General features: G+C 45.6%; 1 protein-coding gene across 2 annotated transcripts in view; it reads right to left on the bottom strand.

The window, feature by feature from the left end:
* Positions 1–18,636, bottom strand: part of slit1a (slit homolog 1a (Drosophila)) — an 87,472-nt gene that overhangs the window by 23,682 nt on the left and 45,154 nt on the right. For both annotated transcript variants that reach the window (XM_056435347.1, XM_056435348.1), the window contains exons 6-13: positions 18,006–18,077; positions 16,737–16,808; positions 15,866–16,029; positions 11,740–11,887; positions 3,242–3,313; positions 721–792; positions 550–621; positions 192–335 (exon numbers count right to left, since the gene is read on the bottom strand). In XM_056435347.1, coding sequence (XP_056291322.1) covers positions 192–335; positions 550–621; positions 721–792; positions 3,242–3,313; positions 11,740–11,887; positions 15,866–16,029; positions 16,737–16,808; positions 18,006–18,077 — 816 coding nt within the window. The remainder of the gene's footprint in view (positions 1–191; positions 336–549; positions 622–720; positions 793–3,241; positions 3,314–11,739; positions 11,888–15,865; positions 16,030–16,736; positions 16,809–18,005; positions 18,078–18,636) is intronic.

The following is an 18,636-nucleotide window of genomic DNA, read 5'->3' as shown; positions in this document are numbered from 1 at the left end:
GATCGAGCTGCAGAAGCTGTGCGTGTTTGTGAAGATGACAGATACTCTCCTCTCTACCGCTCGATTCCGCTCCTGTGTTGTGAACACATGAGCAGACCTGCGAGTAAACATCTCCTGTGTTGGCGTATGCTCGATGGTGACGGCTCAGTATCTGTCACAGCAGCATGTTCACGTGTGTGTGCTTGACTCACAGGGTCTGGATAGCTCGTAGGGAAGTAAAGGTGCCCTTGGCGAGGGTTTGGATCTTGTTGTCGTAGAGCGATAGCAGTGAGAGATTCTGCAGGTCCTGGAAGGCGTTTGCACGAACACAGTGAATCTTATTGGCATTCAGCAACCTGGGACGAGAGAACGCAACAAGAGGGAGGGAGTAGGAAGGAGGGAAGCAGCTTGTCAGAGTTTCTTTATGTATTCATTCATTATGTATTCATCTAGAAATCTATGCGCAGGTACAACGTCTTTTGAAGGTTATGACTCCTTACTGAGTGGGAGTAAGAGATGCCTGGTATTCAATAAATGTCTGCAGAGTATCAGTGTGTGTGTTCCGCTTACAGCAGTTGCAGGGCGTAGAGGCCGTCAAACACCCCCTCGGGTAGGTCAGTGATCTTATTTCCATACAGCACGCTGGGAAGTCATGACACACACTTGCTTAAGACATGGGAAATGACAACAGGGTGGATATTTATGCACATACATGCACAGACTCGGCTTGCGGCCACTTACAGGGAGTTGAGGGAGCGCAGACCCTGGAAGGCATCAGGAGCGATCTCTGAGATGTGGTTGTTGCTCAGGTCTCTGCGTTGAAAAAGCAAGCCAGTCAAGGAGAATTAGGTTTTGAGGAAAAGTAATTTTCTTTTTGGTTTGACCCCACTGTCACCTGGGTGTCACCCTTATGGAAGGTGGGGTGGGTGTAAGGGCCCTGCTTGTCACTGGCAAGCAAGGAGGAAGCACATGTAGTGTGAGCTGGATGGAGAGCAGTTCCAGCTCTCTCCCAGGTTTGAGGGTGCGTCCCTTCAAGGGATTTGGAAACAAATGGAGCAGGCTAGAGTCTTGTAGCCAATCAAAACATTTAATTGTATTAATTGTGGCTTAACAACTGGCCCTGTGTTGTATGATGGCGAGTGTGTGTGGGTAAAAATCGGGTGCAGGGCCGACATCCAAAGCGAAATACAGTAGACTGCCTCTGAACATAGCTGTTGTTAATAAGATCCACAGGCCTCTCCCCACAGGATAACCACTAAGCCTGTGTGTCTATGTGTTTATGTCTGTATGTGTGTGAGTGTGGTGTGTGAATGTGTATGTGTGTGAGTGTGAGAGAGAGATTAAATGCAACAGGAACAGTGGGACAGAAAGAGAGAAAGACAGATGGAGAGAGAGAGTTAATGGAGTATGTGGACTGAACTGCAGTCGACTGGATACCTTTGAAGGAAAACCATCATGTGGTGAAGAAGAGGGATATTTTCTCATTTGGGGGTAAAAGTTAAATAAGTACCCATTTGTCTTCTTGCAAAGGACTGAGGTTTCCTGGAAACGAAAACATGACGAAGGAGCCAACATCTGCAATGGTGTGTGTCTGTAAACTCAGACACTGGTCTGTTTGTGTGTGTGTGTGTCGGTGTGTGTGTGTGAGGGCCGTTACTGCATCTCTGTCTTAAGGAGCGGTTCATGTGTCGGTCATCCAAACTGGGACAAGGTGAAGGAGAATGTGTGTGGATGGCATTTACTGGGAAGGGAGGACACGTGGGGTCAGGAGAGGCATTGCACACATACCCACCACAAATAAACAAATACACACACACACACACACACACACAAATGCCTGTATATAACACTAACTTATTAAATGGTGCCGTGTGACTATTTTCCATAAATAATATGGCGGAAAAAGCTACCACTTAATATAAAACCTACAAGTGAACATCTGCAGAGCCTATAGCAGAGAAAGCATATTCATCACGATGTATGGATGATGTGCTCCAGTGTGCTGTGAGGGTGTTGGACAGGCTGGACCAGGGAGGGCTCGTCGCCAGCTGAATCAACAGAGGCGCTGAGGGTCAAGACAGACATGTGGCCGAGCATTGTTGTTGCTAAATGCAGAATCAGCAGCAGCAACGGTAGCAGGTCATGTTTGTTTAGAAGACCAAATGTAACACATTCTCAACCACTATATATGTTTTTTACATGGTCACTTAAAACCACAAAAGGTTTGTGTCATATTTGCTGAAAAGAGGTCATCTTTTTTTGTCATAATATTGCAAACCACTATTCTCCTGAAAAAACAAGTTTCTGACTCAGTTTCTGGGGGATGAATTTAAATAGTTTCACGTAATTAAATGTGGAACCCTGACATGCTTGATTGACTCCGCAATGTTTGCAGTTTGTGCAATTATAATTTTTGTAAACATTTTTTAAATTGTGTTACTTCTTTTAACAATGTTAAATGAGCTAAGTATGTATATCAATTAGTATTAAAATCACAAAGATTTGTAGCACAAGCATTTAAATATGTAACTCATATTGGGTTTTTATATGATTCATTTGTCAACATAATATAATAAATCCTAATCCCTCCTGAGTTCTGGAGCTACAATAAGAAAGTAGTTTCACGAGTCTGTCTGCTGCTCTGTATTCACCGCATTTGAACTTTAAACCGTCCCTGCAGCTCGATGATTGAACTGTGATGAATCCTTGAAGAATGGGCGAGAAACTCCCCGACCTTCCGCTTCCTCCATCTCCCTGCTGCTATGTCAGGCCTGGTGGTGTTGGAGTTATGGGTTTGGCCGACTGGTGTGTGCTGGCTCGGTGACCGGACAGCTGGCTCAACGAGTAAAAAAACACTCGACTACCAGCCAGTCACTGTTCACTCCCAGAGAGAGCAAAGCCTCAGCCCTCCTTCCAGCACACGCTCAGTCTCCTCATCATCAGCCCAGCCACAGTTTACAGTTTGAAGGCACAACACACACACACACACGCACACACTGGACACAACACTCGCCAGGGGAATACCAGTGTGTGGCAATGACACATGAGAGCTGTTATTATGCTCATGTAGCATCTGAGTGCTTGCTTTCCGTGCCACCCTAAGTCTGAGAACAAGTATGTTCTCTGGGCACCGACAACATAAATACACTCTCTTTAGCAGTGGAATGGAAAGACGGCCAATTGTCGCTTCTTTTTCCAGCCCTCAACTTCGTGTTCTCGTCTGTATTATTTAGCTCTGAGGTGAGTGTACTGCTATACTTACATCCTACGCAGTTTCTTGTAGGGAGAAAAGGCTCCAGGAGGAACAGACTTAATCCCATTCTGCTCCAGACGTCTGGAGAAAAGAGGAGAAGAGAAAAGAGGAGCGGAGATACCATCAGTTAACCAAACAATACTTCGCCATGGTAACATCGTTGAGAAATCCTCCCCATTACCTCTGACCCTTGGTGATTAGCTTGATTATATTAGCGGAGATCTATTCCCCAGCTGTAACAGGTCCGGGCATGTTGGAGTCATAACATCCTCAGAACCAATAAACAGTCTGAATACTAAAGTGCTGGGGATAAGGACTGGAGGGGAAATGCTCCTTCTCCGTCTGCATCAGGGTGTTACGGCCTTCGTCTAAAAGTCATATTTCATCCTTGTATAACATTTACAGTTTCCAGCACTTATGTTCTCATATGCGAGATATAATGATCTCACTTGTTCTTGTGAAATCTGTCTTTATCCTCTGGGTGTCTGCAAAATGTCCACTAAAAAACTTTGCAGCACGGGTCAAATATAACTTTTTTTTTAGTTAACTTTTTCCAGTTAGCCGAAGAGCTGCTGAAGAAAAATGTTTGACACAATCTCACCATCCGAAAATGTCAATGAAATGAACTGAAACGAACATACAAACAAATATACATTTGGTCATTTAGAACGGAGCGGTCACAAACTAATCAGTCTCAGATGGTCACAGGGAACCAGACATAAACCCCATTAGTGTGGGCATGCATGTCTGTGTGTTTCTGACCGGCTGCTATACTTAGGACCCAGCTCCCTGGTGTATCTGGCAGAGGGCTGTTTATCTGCAGGTCACTTCACAGCTTTTAAAACCGTCCTTAACAAGGCTTAACAGGACCCAGAGGGAGCCAGCTGTGTGCCTGTCTGGTTGTCCCACCATGCTGCCTCCCAGCACAGGACCTGGCTGTAGAACGGGAGGCATGGGCCTGCACGAGGTGTGTTCACAATATATAAGATATTTAAAGAGCTTTTTGTCACCATAGACAAATTAGAAATATAACATCTATATCTGCAAAACTTTTTGGCAAAAGAGCGCAGTTGATAGATTTAGTTTCTCTGAAGAATGTGATTTCTTGGCTCACGACTATTTCCACATGATTTAATTATTCTATTAGAGACATGTCAGATTTATTACATGCCCCTGAGGCCTCCTGCATTGCTATGTTTATGTCTATCCGTGGGTGGTAAATGTTTTGTTAGAAATTTGCCACAGCCACTTAACAGTTTTGAGTTTCCACATTTTTCAATCAGGAATCTTTGCCCTTCAAAGGAGTGGTCTCCATTTATGGAGCGATATAGGAGCGTAATTGACATTCTTTGGATAGCAGTGATTCTAGACCACAGATTACTGCGGTGTGCATGCTCTCTCTGTCTCTTTTTGTCTGCCTGTCCCAATCTGTCCATGGATTTACAGTCCAGTGACAGCGTTGTGGTTCTCCTGCCCTCAGCCTGCGGCGGAGTGCTGGGCCAAGTGGCTTTAGCGCCTTCTCTCATCAACCAGTCTGGGACTCTACGTGCTGTTTGCATGTGTTTCACGTGCTCCGACGTGTGTCATCGTATAACAAAAGCCTTTCGAGCCACAATGTTGTCTTACAACTTTTTTGCCTTTGGGCTGTCGCTAATCACAGATCGATATGAGCAAGCGACTTAATCCCCCAATCAACAAAGAGCTGCTTTGTCCGATTGGCACAGAAAAAAGAAACAATCTCTCAGAGTCGCCTTCCGAAAGACAATCGATGGTTCCCATCCAATTCGTAAGGTAGAACATTTGTACGTGTGTCTGTCAGTGAGCTGGTGTTTGTGTCAGCCCAATCAATGGCCCTCATCCTCTTCATTAGGGTCTGAGCATGTTTTTCATTAAGGGGAAACACATTACGCCTTTGGGTATTCAGCCAATGTGTGCACTAGTCAGAAATGGATGGCAGGACCGCAGAAGCAGATGAAAGATGAGGGAGGGGGGGGATTTTTATGGCTGAGTTCAGTCTTTGCAGACAGAGACTATGGTGCACTGCATAGTAATCTGTTGTGGTAGTGTTTAGGCTAACTGGGCCTGGTCTCACAAGAGAGGAGTAGAGAAACCCGCTCACATCCTCAAAGCCATAAACACAACACTGGCATTCATTAAGAGAGAGCAGGGCAGGGAGGTTGCAGTTCTCCGATTTGTAAATAATGAGAGCAGCATGTGTGTGTGTGTGTGTTTGTGTGCGTGAGTGAGTGTGAGTGTGTGTGTCTGTGTGTGTGTAAGTTTCAGAGTGCCTCATTAACAAGGCATTAGGCTGGCCTTGATACCCAGCAGCCCGCCTTGCTGTAATTGAAACTGATTTTATAATGAACTTCAAGCACAGATCAAACCTGCTGCACCAAATTACTGAGCGGAGCTCCCCCATCCCTTGTTACTCCTTCACCGCCGAGCTGCCTCCTCAAAACCGGGAAAAAAATCAAGAAAGGAGGAGAAAAAGCATTCTGGGAATATAACTTGTAAGGTAAGGCTCTGATGGGCAGGGCTGCAGGAATGTAGTGTTTCACCCAAGTCTTGTAAACGATGAGTTAGATCGTAATAAGTTTATTAGGCCGCGGTTAAGCACCAATTAGATATGAAGGGCAGGGAGACTTTGAAAAGGTCTTTACTCATGTGCTGTGCAGCGAGAATCTACTGTCTATAAAACTAGAGCTATATTTCAGCCTCCCTGTTCTCCCATTAGTGCTGCTCGCTGGTTACTGGGCTCAGAGATCACATCACTCCACGAGATATTCCACTTGTGGAACATTAAATGTGTGAGGCTGAATAATTAGCATCACAAATGTCAATATGCAGCATGTGAGACTTTAAAATTATTCCAAATATCAACATATTTCAGGGGAGTTTTTTTCTTCATTCAATTAGACAAGAACACACAGAAGTGTGGATCGCACATCCAAATTAGGAAATTGAGCACACCACTGCGGTAGAAATGGGTCAGGGTTGTTGGCGAACATGGGATCTGTGACTTCCATATAACTGGGTATTTATAAACAGACCCCATGGGGAGGAGGAGACCTAGAAACTTGCTCCTAACTACACACATGCTCGTTGGAAGAACATGCTACACAACTGCTAGCTTTCTCCCTTCATCCTCCTCGTTTCTCACCGTGCTCAAATCACAGCGTTGCTGTACCGTTTCATGCAGTCGTCTACATCTCTGATAAAGAGTATAAGCACCTCAAAAAAGTCTATTCGGGCATTCTCAGGAATTACGCGAGGCTGATAGCATGTGGGCCGTAAACACTTAATGCCCAGACAGATGTTGCAAGACTGATAAACTGAGGGAGGGATGTCAGCAAAGCGATTGCATGTGGTTCACAGCCATCTGAGCTGATAAGAGCGAGCAGCCTCAGTCTAAAGTCTGTTCTAAGTCAGCAGTCAGCCTGTCTCTCTTAGTGGACAGCAGATGATGGATGTCTCGCTGCCAGATGATGCATGGTAAGAAAATGTATGTATGTATTAGTGCTGTGAAAAATAACGCGTTAACTCAGTTAATTCAATTACAGGTTTAACTAGTTTTGGTTTTTTAACGCATGCGCAGAATGAGCTTCCAATCCGTCTGTTGTTGGTCGTCGGGACGAAAAAAAAGTCACTTGCAAAATGAGCTTCCAATACACCACTTCAATCTGAACTCTGTCCGCTCTCATGCAGACGGTCTGTTCATCGGTAATGATCCTTCCGCAGGTTCACCTACGGAAACCTTGTTACGACTTCTACTTCCTGTAGATCAGGGGTCTCAACACGTCGATCGCGACCTGCCAGTCGATCGCCCCCTGACATGTTCTCTAGAGCACGTCTTTGTTCTTTTATTAAACTAAACGTCTGTTGTTGATCGTATCTCCACAGCAGCATGTCATTTCTGTCTCTTCGCGTTGCGTTAACACTTATCGATCTCCGTCTCGCGCGCCACAGAGCTCCGTGCGCGCGCATCGGGACCGAGCAAAAAAGTCACTTGTCAATCTGTCCCCGTGTCCGGGCCGGTGAGGTTTCAGCTTTGCAGCGGTGTCCCCGCCGTCCCTTTCATCACGGCCCAGTTCATGAAGAAAACCCACACAGTCAGTTTGCCTCAGCAGCTGCTAGAGGAAGACTAGAGGCCTTTAGATTGTATCATGGTGGAGTTAATGGTTGACAAACAAGAGAAAAATGTTCTGTTTAACCCTCCTGTTACCTTTACATTTACTAACATATTTTACCCTCGGGGTCAATTTGACCCCAGCAATTAAAACCTCCAGAAAATTATTAGAATTAATATTGCTTCCCAAGTTTAAGTGTGAGGTACTTTATGTTTGTTTGTTGACTACCTAAATATCCCTTTAAATAAATAAAAAAGTTGATATTTCTTATATGTTTGACCCCAAATTGACCTCAAATTGACCCCAAAGAACACCGACATTAAACATTGAATGGGGTCAAATTGACCCGAAAGGTAACAGGAGGGTTAAACATTCTGTTTAGGATGAAGATGTATTAATGTTCCATATGGAAGAAAACTGCTAAATAACTGCTGAGTTGCAGCACCGTACGTGATGGCTGCTGTGTTGCGAGCTCCCGGATTTTGTAGTAGTTTTTTGTTATTTATTCTTCTTATTGCGACTATTTTTGCACAAAACGTTAGCAGCCAGTTAACGTACGACAGATGCACACTTCTGGAGATTGGATCGGCAGTTGCTCGCCGCCTACCAGAGTTTTTCAACTCTTACTCGGACGTCCCGCCAGGAACAGTAGCGGAACTATCTCCGTCCATTTTAGGCGCGATCTCACGCAAGCGTCGCCGACGGAGGGGGAAGCGAGCTGGCGTGCTGGTCAGGCTGAGACGTCGAGCCAATCGACCCCCACTACCCACCATTTTACTGGCAAATGTACAGTCTTTGGACAATAAGCTATGCGAACTACAGGCTCGTATTCAATTCCACCGGGAAACTAAGGACAACTGCATCATCTGCCTTACGGAGACATGGATGTCGGAGGAGGTTACCGACTCAGCCATCGAGCCGGCAGGATTTTCCGTCCACCGTGCGGACAGAACAAAGACTCTCTCTGGTAAAGATCGTGGAGGGGTATGTCTCATGATAAACAGATCTTGGTGCAACCAAAGTCATGTACATACTCTCAAGTCGTTCTGTTCCCCGGACCTGGAGTACCTAATGCTCATGTGTCGACCATTCTGGCTACGCGGAGTTTACAGCAGTCACCGTAACTGCTGTGTACATTCCGCCTCAAGCTAACACGGACATAGCGCTGAAGGAACTCTACGGGCGATCAGCGAGCAGGAGTCGGCACACCCGAGGCTGCTTTCATTGTGGCGGGGACTTCAACAAAGCGAACCTGAAGAAAGTTCTCCAAGTTCTACCAACACATAACAAGCAACACGCGCGGGGAGCGGATTCTCGACCACTGCTACACTCCCTTCCGGGATGGATACAAAGCCCTCCTCCGCCCACCGCTCGGCAAATCGGACCACCGCTCCATCCAACTACTCCCGCCTACAGGCAGAGGCTGAAGCAGCAACCAATCGCTGTGAAGGAAGTGCAACGCTGGTCGGACCAATCGAGTCTATGCTACAGGACTGTTTTGAGCGTGCTGACTGGGATGTGTTCAGGGTCGCGTCGGACAACAACGTCAGTGAGTACGCGTCCTCAGTCACCGGGTTCATCAAGAAATGCATAGATGACGTTGTTCCTACCAAGTCGGTTCGGTTTTATCCCAACCAGAAACCGTGGATAAATGGCGATGTGCGCGCTGCACTCCGCCCGCGTAACACCGCCTTTGACTCCGGGAATATGGCGGAATACAAAAGAGCCCGCTACGACCTCCGTAAGACCATCGGCTCTGCCAAGCGGGAGTTCAGGAACAAGGTGGAGGAAAAGCTCAAGACCCATGACGTGAGAGGTGTGTGGAAGGGGCTACAGACAATCACGGACTTCAGAGGGAGAACCAGCGGTGAAGAGAACTCCTCTACCTCCCTCCCAGGCGAGCTAAATACATTCTTTGCTCGGTTCGACGTGAACGGCAGCCCGCCGAAGGCAGCGCCGCCCGAGGAGACCAGCCTGCTGATCATCTCAGAGGCTGACGTGCGCAGAGCCTTCAAGCGGGTGGAACATCCGGAAGGCGGCAGGTCCCGACCACATCCCGGGGCGCGCCCTCAGAGCATGTGCAGACCAGTTGGCAGGAGTCTTCGCAGACATCTTCAACCTCTCCCTGTCCCAGGCTGTTGTTCCTGAGAGCTTCAAGATGTCCACCATTGTGCCTGTCCCCAAACACCCCAAGGTAACCTGCCTGAATGACTGGAGACCCGTAGCCCTCACCTCGATTGTCAGTAAATGCTTGAGAGGTTGGTCAAGGACTTCATTTGTTCCATGTTGCCTGCCACGCTGGACCCATGGCAATTTGCATATCGTCAAAACAGATCCACCGACGACGCAATTGCCATGGCACTTCACACCGCCCTTTCCCACCTGGAGGAGGAACTGTTGTGTGCGAATGCTGGTTGTGGACTACAGCTCAGCGTCCAACACTATTGTTCCCGCCAAGCTCGACACCAAGCTCAGAGGTCTAGGCCTGCACTCTACCATGTGCAGCTGGATACTGGACTTCCTGTCGGGCCGGGGCCAGGGGGAGAGGATGGGCAGTACCACCTCAGAGCCGCTGACCCTCAACACGGGAGCCCCTCAGGGATGCGTGTTGAGCCCTCTCCTGTACACCCACGACTGCACGGCCATGCACAGCTCCAACGTCATCATCAAGTTTGCTGACGACACAACAGTGTTGGGGCTGATCACCGACGACGAGACAGCCTACAGGGAGGAGGTTGGATCACTGGTACAGTGGTGCCAGGAGAACAGCCTCGTCCTCAACGTCAAGAAGACCAAGGAGCTGATCGTGGACTACAGGAAGCGGAGAGGAGAGCACACCCCCATCTCCATAGACGGAGTTGCAGTAGAGAGGGTCAGCAGCTTCAAGTTCCTCGGCGTGCACATCTCCGAGGACCTCACATGGACCACGCACACCACTCACGTGGTGAAAAGGGCCCAACAACGCCTGTATTTCCTTAGGCGACTGAGGAAATTCAACATGGCCCCCAGCGTCCTCAGAACATTCTACACCAGTACCATCGAGAGTGTTCTGACAGGTTGCATCACCGTCTGGTACGGGAACTGCACCGCCCTGGAGCGTAGGGCACTACAGAGGTGGTGCGGTCGGCACAGTACATCGTTGAAGGTGAACTTCCATCCATACTGAAAATATACACCAGGCAGTGCGTGAACAGGACCAAACGAATGATGAAAGACAATAACCACCCGGCCACAAACTGTTCACCCTTCTACCGTCAGGCAGGCGATACCGCAGTATCAAGTGCCGCACAAACAGACTGAGGGACAGCTTCTTCAGTCAGGCCATCAGGCTGCTGAACAAGGACTGAGACCCCCATTAACACTATACACCAGAACATATTCTGTGAATATCTATGGCCATGGTGTATATTTTATTACATTGTTTTATATATATATTGTATATATATATTGTATGTATACATATATATATATATATTGTCTCAAAAAAGTGTATATTTTATTACATTGTTTTATATATATATATTGTCATGATGTATATTCTATTACATTGTTTTATATATATATATTGTTAATACTTTCTTCTTTTTTTTTTTTTTTTTTTTTGAATATTGTATAGTTTATTCTCATTCTTATTCTTTTTTTAGTCTGCTACTGCTGTCGGGTGTTTTGCACATAAGAATTTCACAAACCGATTATACTTGTATAAAAGGGGATGTGACAATAAAAACTTGAAACTTGAAACTTGAAACTTGAAACCATTGTATAGAAGAATGTATAAATGTATATATCCGTCTTTTGTCATAAATCTCTATGTTCTCACAAAATATACCGAGAATATCGGTAATATGTGATTAATCATGATTAATCCACAAAAACCTGTGATTAACCCGATTAAAAATTGTAATCGTTTCACAGCCCTAGTATGTATATAAAATACACATGTTTAAATCCTCTCAGCCTTATTAAACCACATCATGAACGTCCACATACAGATACATATATGGAAAGTTGTGCACATTTGTAATGTGCACACTGAAACAAAACAACAATGAAGCTGTTGATGTCCCTGCGTCTCTTTCCTTCTACAGGTTGCACTCTAAGCATCCTAAGTATGACAGATCCAAACATCTAGTTGTGAGGGTCATCTTCTGTACCAAATACTCCCAAAATCAGATGTGCATTGAGCTGGTCATGGATGATAGAATTATGTAAATGTTGACTGGAAAAAAAATTATAATTTTTGCATTTAAATGTAATTATATGATTTTAAAAATACATGTTTCTCAACCTAAACTAGCTTAGAAGTCGTCTTTTTCGTTGGATTTCATTGATGTTGTTTTAAACTGGGGTGACACTGCAGAAAACAGATATTGTGCTTACATCTCAGCCATGGTGTCGGGTAGGTTGGCTGGGATGGCAGTGAGACCTTTCCCTCTGCAGTCCACGATGTTGTTGCTGCAGGTGCACATGGCAGGGCACGAGCCCACGCCAATGTTGCATGGCTGAAAGCTGGAGGATTCCTGGTGACCTGGACAGAGCGAACAGAAAATACATGAGAGGTCAACAAAGGAGGAAAATATGAGTAGAGAGGAATATGCAGCTCCTACAGGTGGGTGAGCGCAGGCGGATTTGGCAGGTTTCAAGGAGAGACGACTCTCAGCAGGATTACAGGGGGAGATTGTTTGCAGCAGCTTCTGTGCGCTGACATGGAGCAGCTCCTGCACCCGTGGGGAGCTCACGCTCTTCTGTTGCTGTTCATCAATCCTTTGTGCTCCAGGAACTGAATTGCAAATGAACATACATTCCCAGGGATGTTTTGACATTGAGAAAAAGATATGAAACATTGACTTTATTGTAAAGACGTACATCCTTGAGAATCAATGGGCAATAAACTAGGTTAGCTATCAAAGGAGTGCCATATATTGAGAGGAGAAGAAAGACATGAATAATAGAGTTGGAGCGGCGATTGAAGGCCTCCCGATAGCATCCATTGATCTCCCTGCAAATTTTCCTCCCGAGTCTGCTTCCTCCGAGTGGAATTGATGCCAATCTGCACAAGCAGCGTTACCCCCCCCCCCCCCCCCCATCACTTCCATTTGTTCTCAAACACTTCAACTTTTTCAATTTGCATACACAGCACACAACCCATCGCGTTGTCTCTAGATACCTGTTCAAATAGCAGCGGCACTGTCAACGGTATGGTGAAGAGCGGGAGCTTGCACTACCAGTTCAGCGTGTGTACTGTGTGTGTGTGTGTGTGTGTGTGTGTACACGTGTGTGTTTGTAAGCCTAACCCAGATAAAATGAATAAAACAGACTTTTAAATGGCCTCATTTAACACAGCATTACTAATTTGAGTTTCAAACCATGAATATTTGATTACCTTCCTATCTATCGCTCAGCTTGTGTGGAGAATGTTGGCAAGATGGAGTGAAGTGGGGATAGATATTCAGGGAGAGGAAAACAGAGTGAGTGATGGTGAAAGTCAGGGACAGAGTAAGTTCAGTGTTAAAAACTCTCCATTAAATGACTGGCTCTAGTTCTTGGACTCTATGTAACAACCAATGTATAAGGTCAGATCTAATTTATCTGGCCAAATCATAATCAATAACGAGACAGTTTGACAGATCTGGGAAGATCAGGTAAACACAACAAATAGCATCAAGAGTGTGAATCAACTCTCCCACAGTCTCTCAAACCAAGTGATCTGAGGCCCTGTGATCCGGGATGGCAGAGCTTTGACAGATCTGGGATCAGGTGTAGGGCAGAGAATAACTCTCTTCTGATCTAACATGGCATATTTGACAGGTCTGGGATCAGGGAGAGTGCAGTGCACAGCTGGAGCGGTCTTAACAATGACAGCTCCCTGACAGGTATACTTGAGGTGAGTCTGTTTGATGTACACTCGTCCCCTGTTCATCCTTGTGCTGTTTCCCCATTACCTCTTCCCCATCCGCCGTCTCTTCCATTTTATTCTCGTCCCATTTCCTTGGTTTTATTTGCTTCCACCTTTCTATCACTCCCCCTCCTCCAGCTCCCTTTTCTCCCTCACTGAGCTTAACGTCCTCATTTCCAGCCTCTTCACTCCCATAACTCTGCCAATGACGGTCACCACAACTCATTACCTGCCAACCATTTGCTCGCAAGACTTTTACATTTAACCTCCCTCCACCTCATTTCTCTCACCATTTCAAAATGTTATCAGTGGCTTCTTTCCATTTGTCATTTTTCCACAATTTCCCTTTTAGCACAACAGTTGGGTTCACCGGTTCTCTCATCTTTTTTCCTCTTTATACACTATTTTCTTCCCGGTGTCCCACAACAGGAGTTGTATTTTCTTCCACCCCTCAAGCAATTCATTACTCATGCTCAGTTCAAACACAATATTTTTATACCATGTATTAGTCCCTGGGAGCAGTAATTCAGCGCAATAGTTCATTTTATGTCATGGCAGCTTCTGAATTGTAGCTACTTTAACGATTAAGAGGTTTGAATCTAATTGTTTTGCTCGATAAAATCACAGCGGAGGCCATTCAGGCAAATTTAAGTCCCTGTAATCTAAACTAAAAACAGAGGATTATGAGTAATTATGGATGAAAATGGATTGCAGTGATATTTATTTAGCCCATCGTGTTTTACTGGTTTTCTTAGAGAAATGCATATTTTCTCCAAGATGTTAAGTGTTCTTGCAGTAAAAACTTCAGATTTGTTGCCTAAACAGGATCATTTGTTGGTGAAAAAAAGCTCTGAAACGGCATCTGGTTACAGTAAGAGAAGAGAAAAATGAAGCGAAAACACAAGTGAGGGGCTGGTCATGCACCAGAGCCAAGCTGAAAAATGAAAGTAAAAGTGTTTGTTCTACAAATGTTATTTTAAAATAAAATGTTCACATAGATTTTGTATTTTTTTTCTGCTATTTTTTAATCATTACGTATTAATACAGTAAGAATTCATTGCTTAAAACTGCAACTGTAACGTGTGAGCCCCAGATTAAGATTGGATTTTTCAACTTTAATGCGATTTAGGAAATTGATGATTAAATACTGCTTGCTACAGTATGATGCTATTCCTCATAGTGAAGCAGTTACTTTGCTCATTATCAACTGTGATGCTTTCCGGCTAAATATGGGAGTAAAAGTCAGTGAACTAATATGCCGAGAGCCATGAAGAACTTCCTCATGTTTTGCAATAACTACCAACACACTGGACCCCATTTTCTTTCCCCTGCCTCTCACAACAAAAACATGCCTCTCTTTTCCCTCTTCCTCTCTTTCAACACAGCCCCACCCCGCCCAGAATCCCCCGCAGGTGGCCTGGCCTGGTCACAGCACAAACCACATACACAAGTATACAGCTGTGTGTGCCAGGGAGACAGTTCCTAATGAGTCCTTCACTGGGAGTTTAACTTCTGGTCAGTCATCCATTGAAGAATAAACTGGGTGTGTTTGTGTGTTTATGCAGAGAAGCAGAAATAGATTTTGTTTTCATCCTGTTTGTCTTGTCCATAACATATGAATGCCCATTTTGCTAATGAGCCATACAGAGAACCAATCAATCTACCACAGATAGTCGTAGAAGTAAAAAAAACAACACCCCAATAACATTCTCACATGATGGAGGTTAATATCAGCCCACAACAGTACCTGCAACTCCCTATCATGCAAAACCTCAACTCTGTGTCTCGTATTCCTCCCAGCCACACAGTTTTCCCTGGCACCCAATACTCCCCCTTCCTATCTGGAATCTTTACACTCCCACGCTTTAAGTTTCTTTCCCTGGACGATGAATAGTTAATGATCTGTGCTGTTACGCTGTATGGCCGCGTAAAAATCACAAACTCACAAATACACACAAACGTAGACACAAAACATCCTCACAGCTGGTGTTGACGGTGAGATGGCCTTGTGGGGAGTGGAGGTTCTCATGCTGTTTTTCTATTGTACTGATATGATAACCCCATCACACATTCCTCTCTCAATCTCTCGCTCTCTCACACACACACTCACTCACACACACACACACGCACACACACACACACACACACAGCAAGAGAGAGATCAATAACCCTGTGTGAGGAGGGGCGAGGCCATGAATAAAGACAACTGAGGAGAGGGCTACTAGTGTCAGAGGGGGCAGCCTTTGCTCCAGCTGTGTGTTTTATATATGTGTCGTGACATTTTCCTGCCATCTCCTGAAAGCTGGAGACATGAAAGGGCCAAAGGAGAGCTGTGAGGTTGCTCGAGGGCAGAAGGGCTGTCAGGTGGCTGCCAGGAGAATATACACTGACACAGAAACACAGCAGGAGTGGAGGAATAAATACACGCTCGGTTGGACAGGGTGTTTGGTACAGGGGGTACCAAAAACCCTTGCATCCCTTTTTAGGATCCAAAACTAACTTACCCTATATCCACTGAACAGGTAAATAACGCAATAGACAGTAGACAGTATGCAATATGCTTGTGGTATCAATTCTGACGTTTAGTGGAAGTAACTACACAAGTCTTACCTGAGCAGCTGAATTCGTGTTTCTGTACCTCTGCCACATTGAGTCCTTTGAGCTCAGAAGGGCCAGTACACTGGGTGAATAGACCAATTGTAGGCCTCTGTCTGAGCCACTGGGCCAACCAGGCTAGGTTACAGTCACAGTTCAGATTGTTGGAGTGGAGACGGCTGTGAAAAGAGAGAAACAATTGCATGCATTAAAAGATCTTCTCTGCCCTTTAGCTATCGAAAATACCACCAGCTGAGGAGACAAATAGCGTTAAAAGTATCTATCGCTTTTCACATTCCATCCCTGTGGCGAAAAACGCCACATGGATGATTGTAAATGGCTGACAAGAGAAACACTAAAGAGGTGTTTTCTAAACCCAATGCTCCGAACACGGCATTCCTGCAATGCTGTTCCTGTCCAGAAATACTCTTGCTGTTGTGCGGTGTACCTCCGGAGCATGCATGCTTACTTGTATGCTTACTAACACATAGGACACACAAACATAAAAGCTATTTAATATAACCCCACTGCAAGTGAGGAAGCCCAACAAGCAGGGTTCACGACTTAGCAGGGATAATTGTTTTAATTTGTACATAATTTCAGTTTTAGTAATTATATACACAGAACGATACACAATCGGCTTCTGGGGCTATTTCCGGGCCAGTTGTGTGTGTGTTTAGACGGAGGGGATAATGGCCCCTGGCATTGCTACAGACCCTTCTGTGGTTATGGCTGCCCCCCAACACGGCCTGGAATAACAGAACCTATCTACTCCCTTTGAGATCATCTGGGATTTCAGCACTTTCTCTGTGCCTACATGCAAGTGAGCTGTAGTATTATTTTATATCCAGGTAGAGAGCATTGTGGTGGGATAGGTGTGACTCACAAGGTCCGTAGCTTGGGCATGTGGTTGAAGCTGGAGACGGGGATGCTGCTGATGTTGTTGTTGTTCAGCGTTCTGTGAAAACAAAAGAGCGAACAAAGTCACATCCTCAGTGGAGGGGAGACATTTTATATGTATACTTCAAAGAGTGTTATTGCGTCCGTCACATATTTTTCAATCCACCCCCCCCACACCCCCCGCCCACCCCCACCCACCCCTCTCTCTTTGTGGCATCCCACCGGGAATATAACACCTCATTCCACGCAGATGGGAAGCCCTCACACCTCCCACGCACACATACAGTCGTGCGTGCAGATATACACAAATGCATGCGCATACAAGCATGATCACAACCACCCCAACCAGGAGTTGAGAGAAACATACATTGCACACGCACGCACGCACACACCGTCGAACCCTGGGCATCAGCTGCAGTGGGAGAATCAGGTCATTTCAATCAGCCTAATAACCTGTCACCATATTTCAAGCTGCTCCCCCTTTGAACACAACCTGTCCTCCTCCCCCATAAAACCTATAAATTCAGACCCCACCCAAAACAACCCCCCCCCCCATCCTCCCTTACGCCATTATGACAAACCTATCACTACATCTGCAATCGATCCACGCCATGACAGCAGCCTTTACTGTTTTGTTTTGGTGTCTCCCCACCCCCTAAAATCCCCACAAACACCCACGCACAACGCAGTCTTTAACTATAAAAATAAATAGCCTGTCAAAGTGCCTTTGTCCCAAAGACTGCAGTTAGTCTACATTGTTTCAGGTAGAGAGCTCTAACAGAGGCCTGTGATTATGATTTTTTTGGACACGGGATGATTAATTGAATGTTTAAAAACTGCATAACATGGTCACCACTGTGCCCGGGGTGGAATGCTCACTTGAATGGGATTTTTGATCAAGACGGTTGGAACTCCCTTGTCAGATGGCCCGCCCAGGGCTGGATAGGGTGTAGATGGAGGTGGAGGAGTGGGTTGGGGGTAGGGAGGGGGTGTTAATGTGATGGAGGGGAACGCTGCTGTCAACTGAGTGGAACAATGAGTTAATGGAGCTTGGTCTCCATGATGCAGGCCCCCTCACAAGGCCCAATGGGAGTATTTTGGCATAATAACTAAGGCCCTACTAATTAAAGGTCTGTGCCATGTGTATATATTAGTTATGATAATCAGCAGGGGAAAACAATGTTCATTTAACTTAGTGCTTTAATGGAATGATTCAAGGTGAGGCTGGATGAATGGCATCACGTCAGATACTTACAGCACTTCCAAGCCTCTCAGAGCTCTGAAGGATCCATCCTCGATGCAGCTGATGTGGTTTTTATCCAGCTGACTGCAGAGCACACAGGAGAGAGAGAGGCGTTGTTTCATTACGCATACACAATAGTACTGTCCCCCTGTGGGCTAGTTGTGATGATACAGTAAGTAGTACATTGATGCGCTACGCTAAATCGATACTGGTTTAGTCACCTCAGCTTATGTAACCCCCGAGAAGAGAAGGGAAACTTCAATGATTATCTGCATCGATACGCCTCATAAAGCTGTGTGTCCGTGTTTCAATGTGCATGTCATCTGGTGAAGATGTAAATCACTGCTGCTAGAAGCCATCTTTGGGGAGCTGCTTGTGTGTGTGTGTGTGTGTGTGTGTGTGTGTGTGTGTGTGTGTGTGTGTGTGTGTGTGTGTGTGTGTGTGTGTGTGTGTGTGTGTGTGTGTGTGTGTGTGTGTGTGTGTGTGTGTGTGTGTGGTGAGGTGGTTAGTCAATCCACTGAGTATTCACACACACACACACACAAATACACACACACCTACACATACACCAATTTGCAGATAACACATTACCGTTAACTTAGCCAAATATATATATTTTTTTCTATAAACAAATAATCTATCA

This window comes from Pseudoliparis swirei, chromosome 17, assembly GCF_029220125.1.
Source record: "Pseudoliparis swirei isolate HS2019 ecotype Mariana Trench chromosome 17, NWPU_hadal_v1, whole genome shotgun sequence".
Classification (NCBI taxonomy): Eukaryota; Metazoa; Chordata; class Actinopteri; order Perciformes; family Liparidae; genus Pseudoliparis; species Pseudoliparis swirei.
Note: the sequence above shows the minus strand (reverse complement) of the source record. Positions and strands in the feature narration are given on the sequence as shown.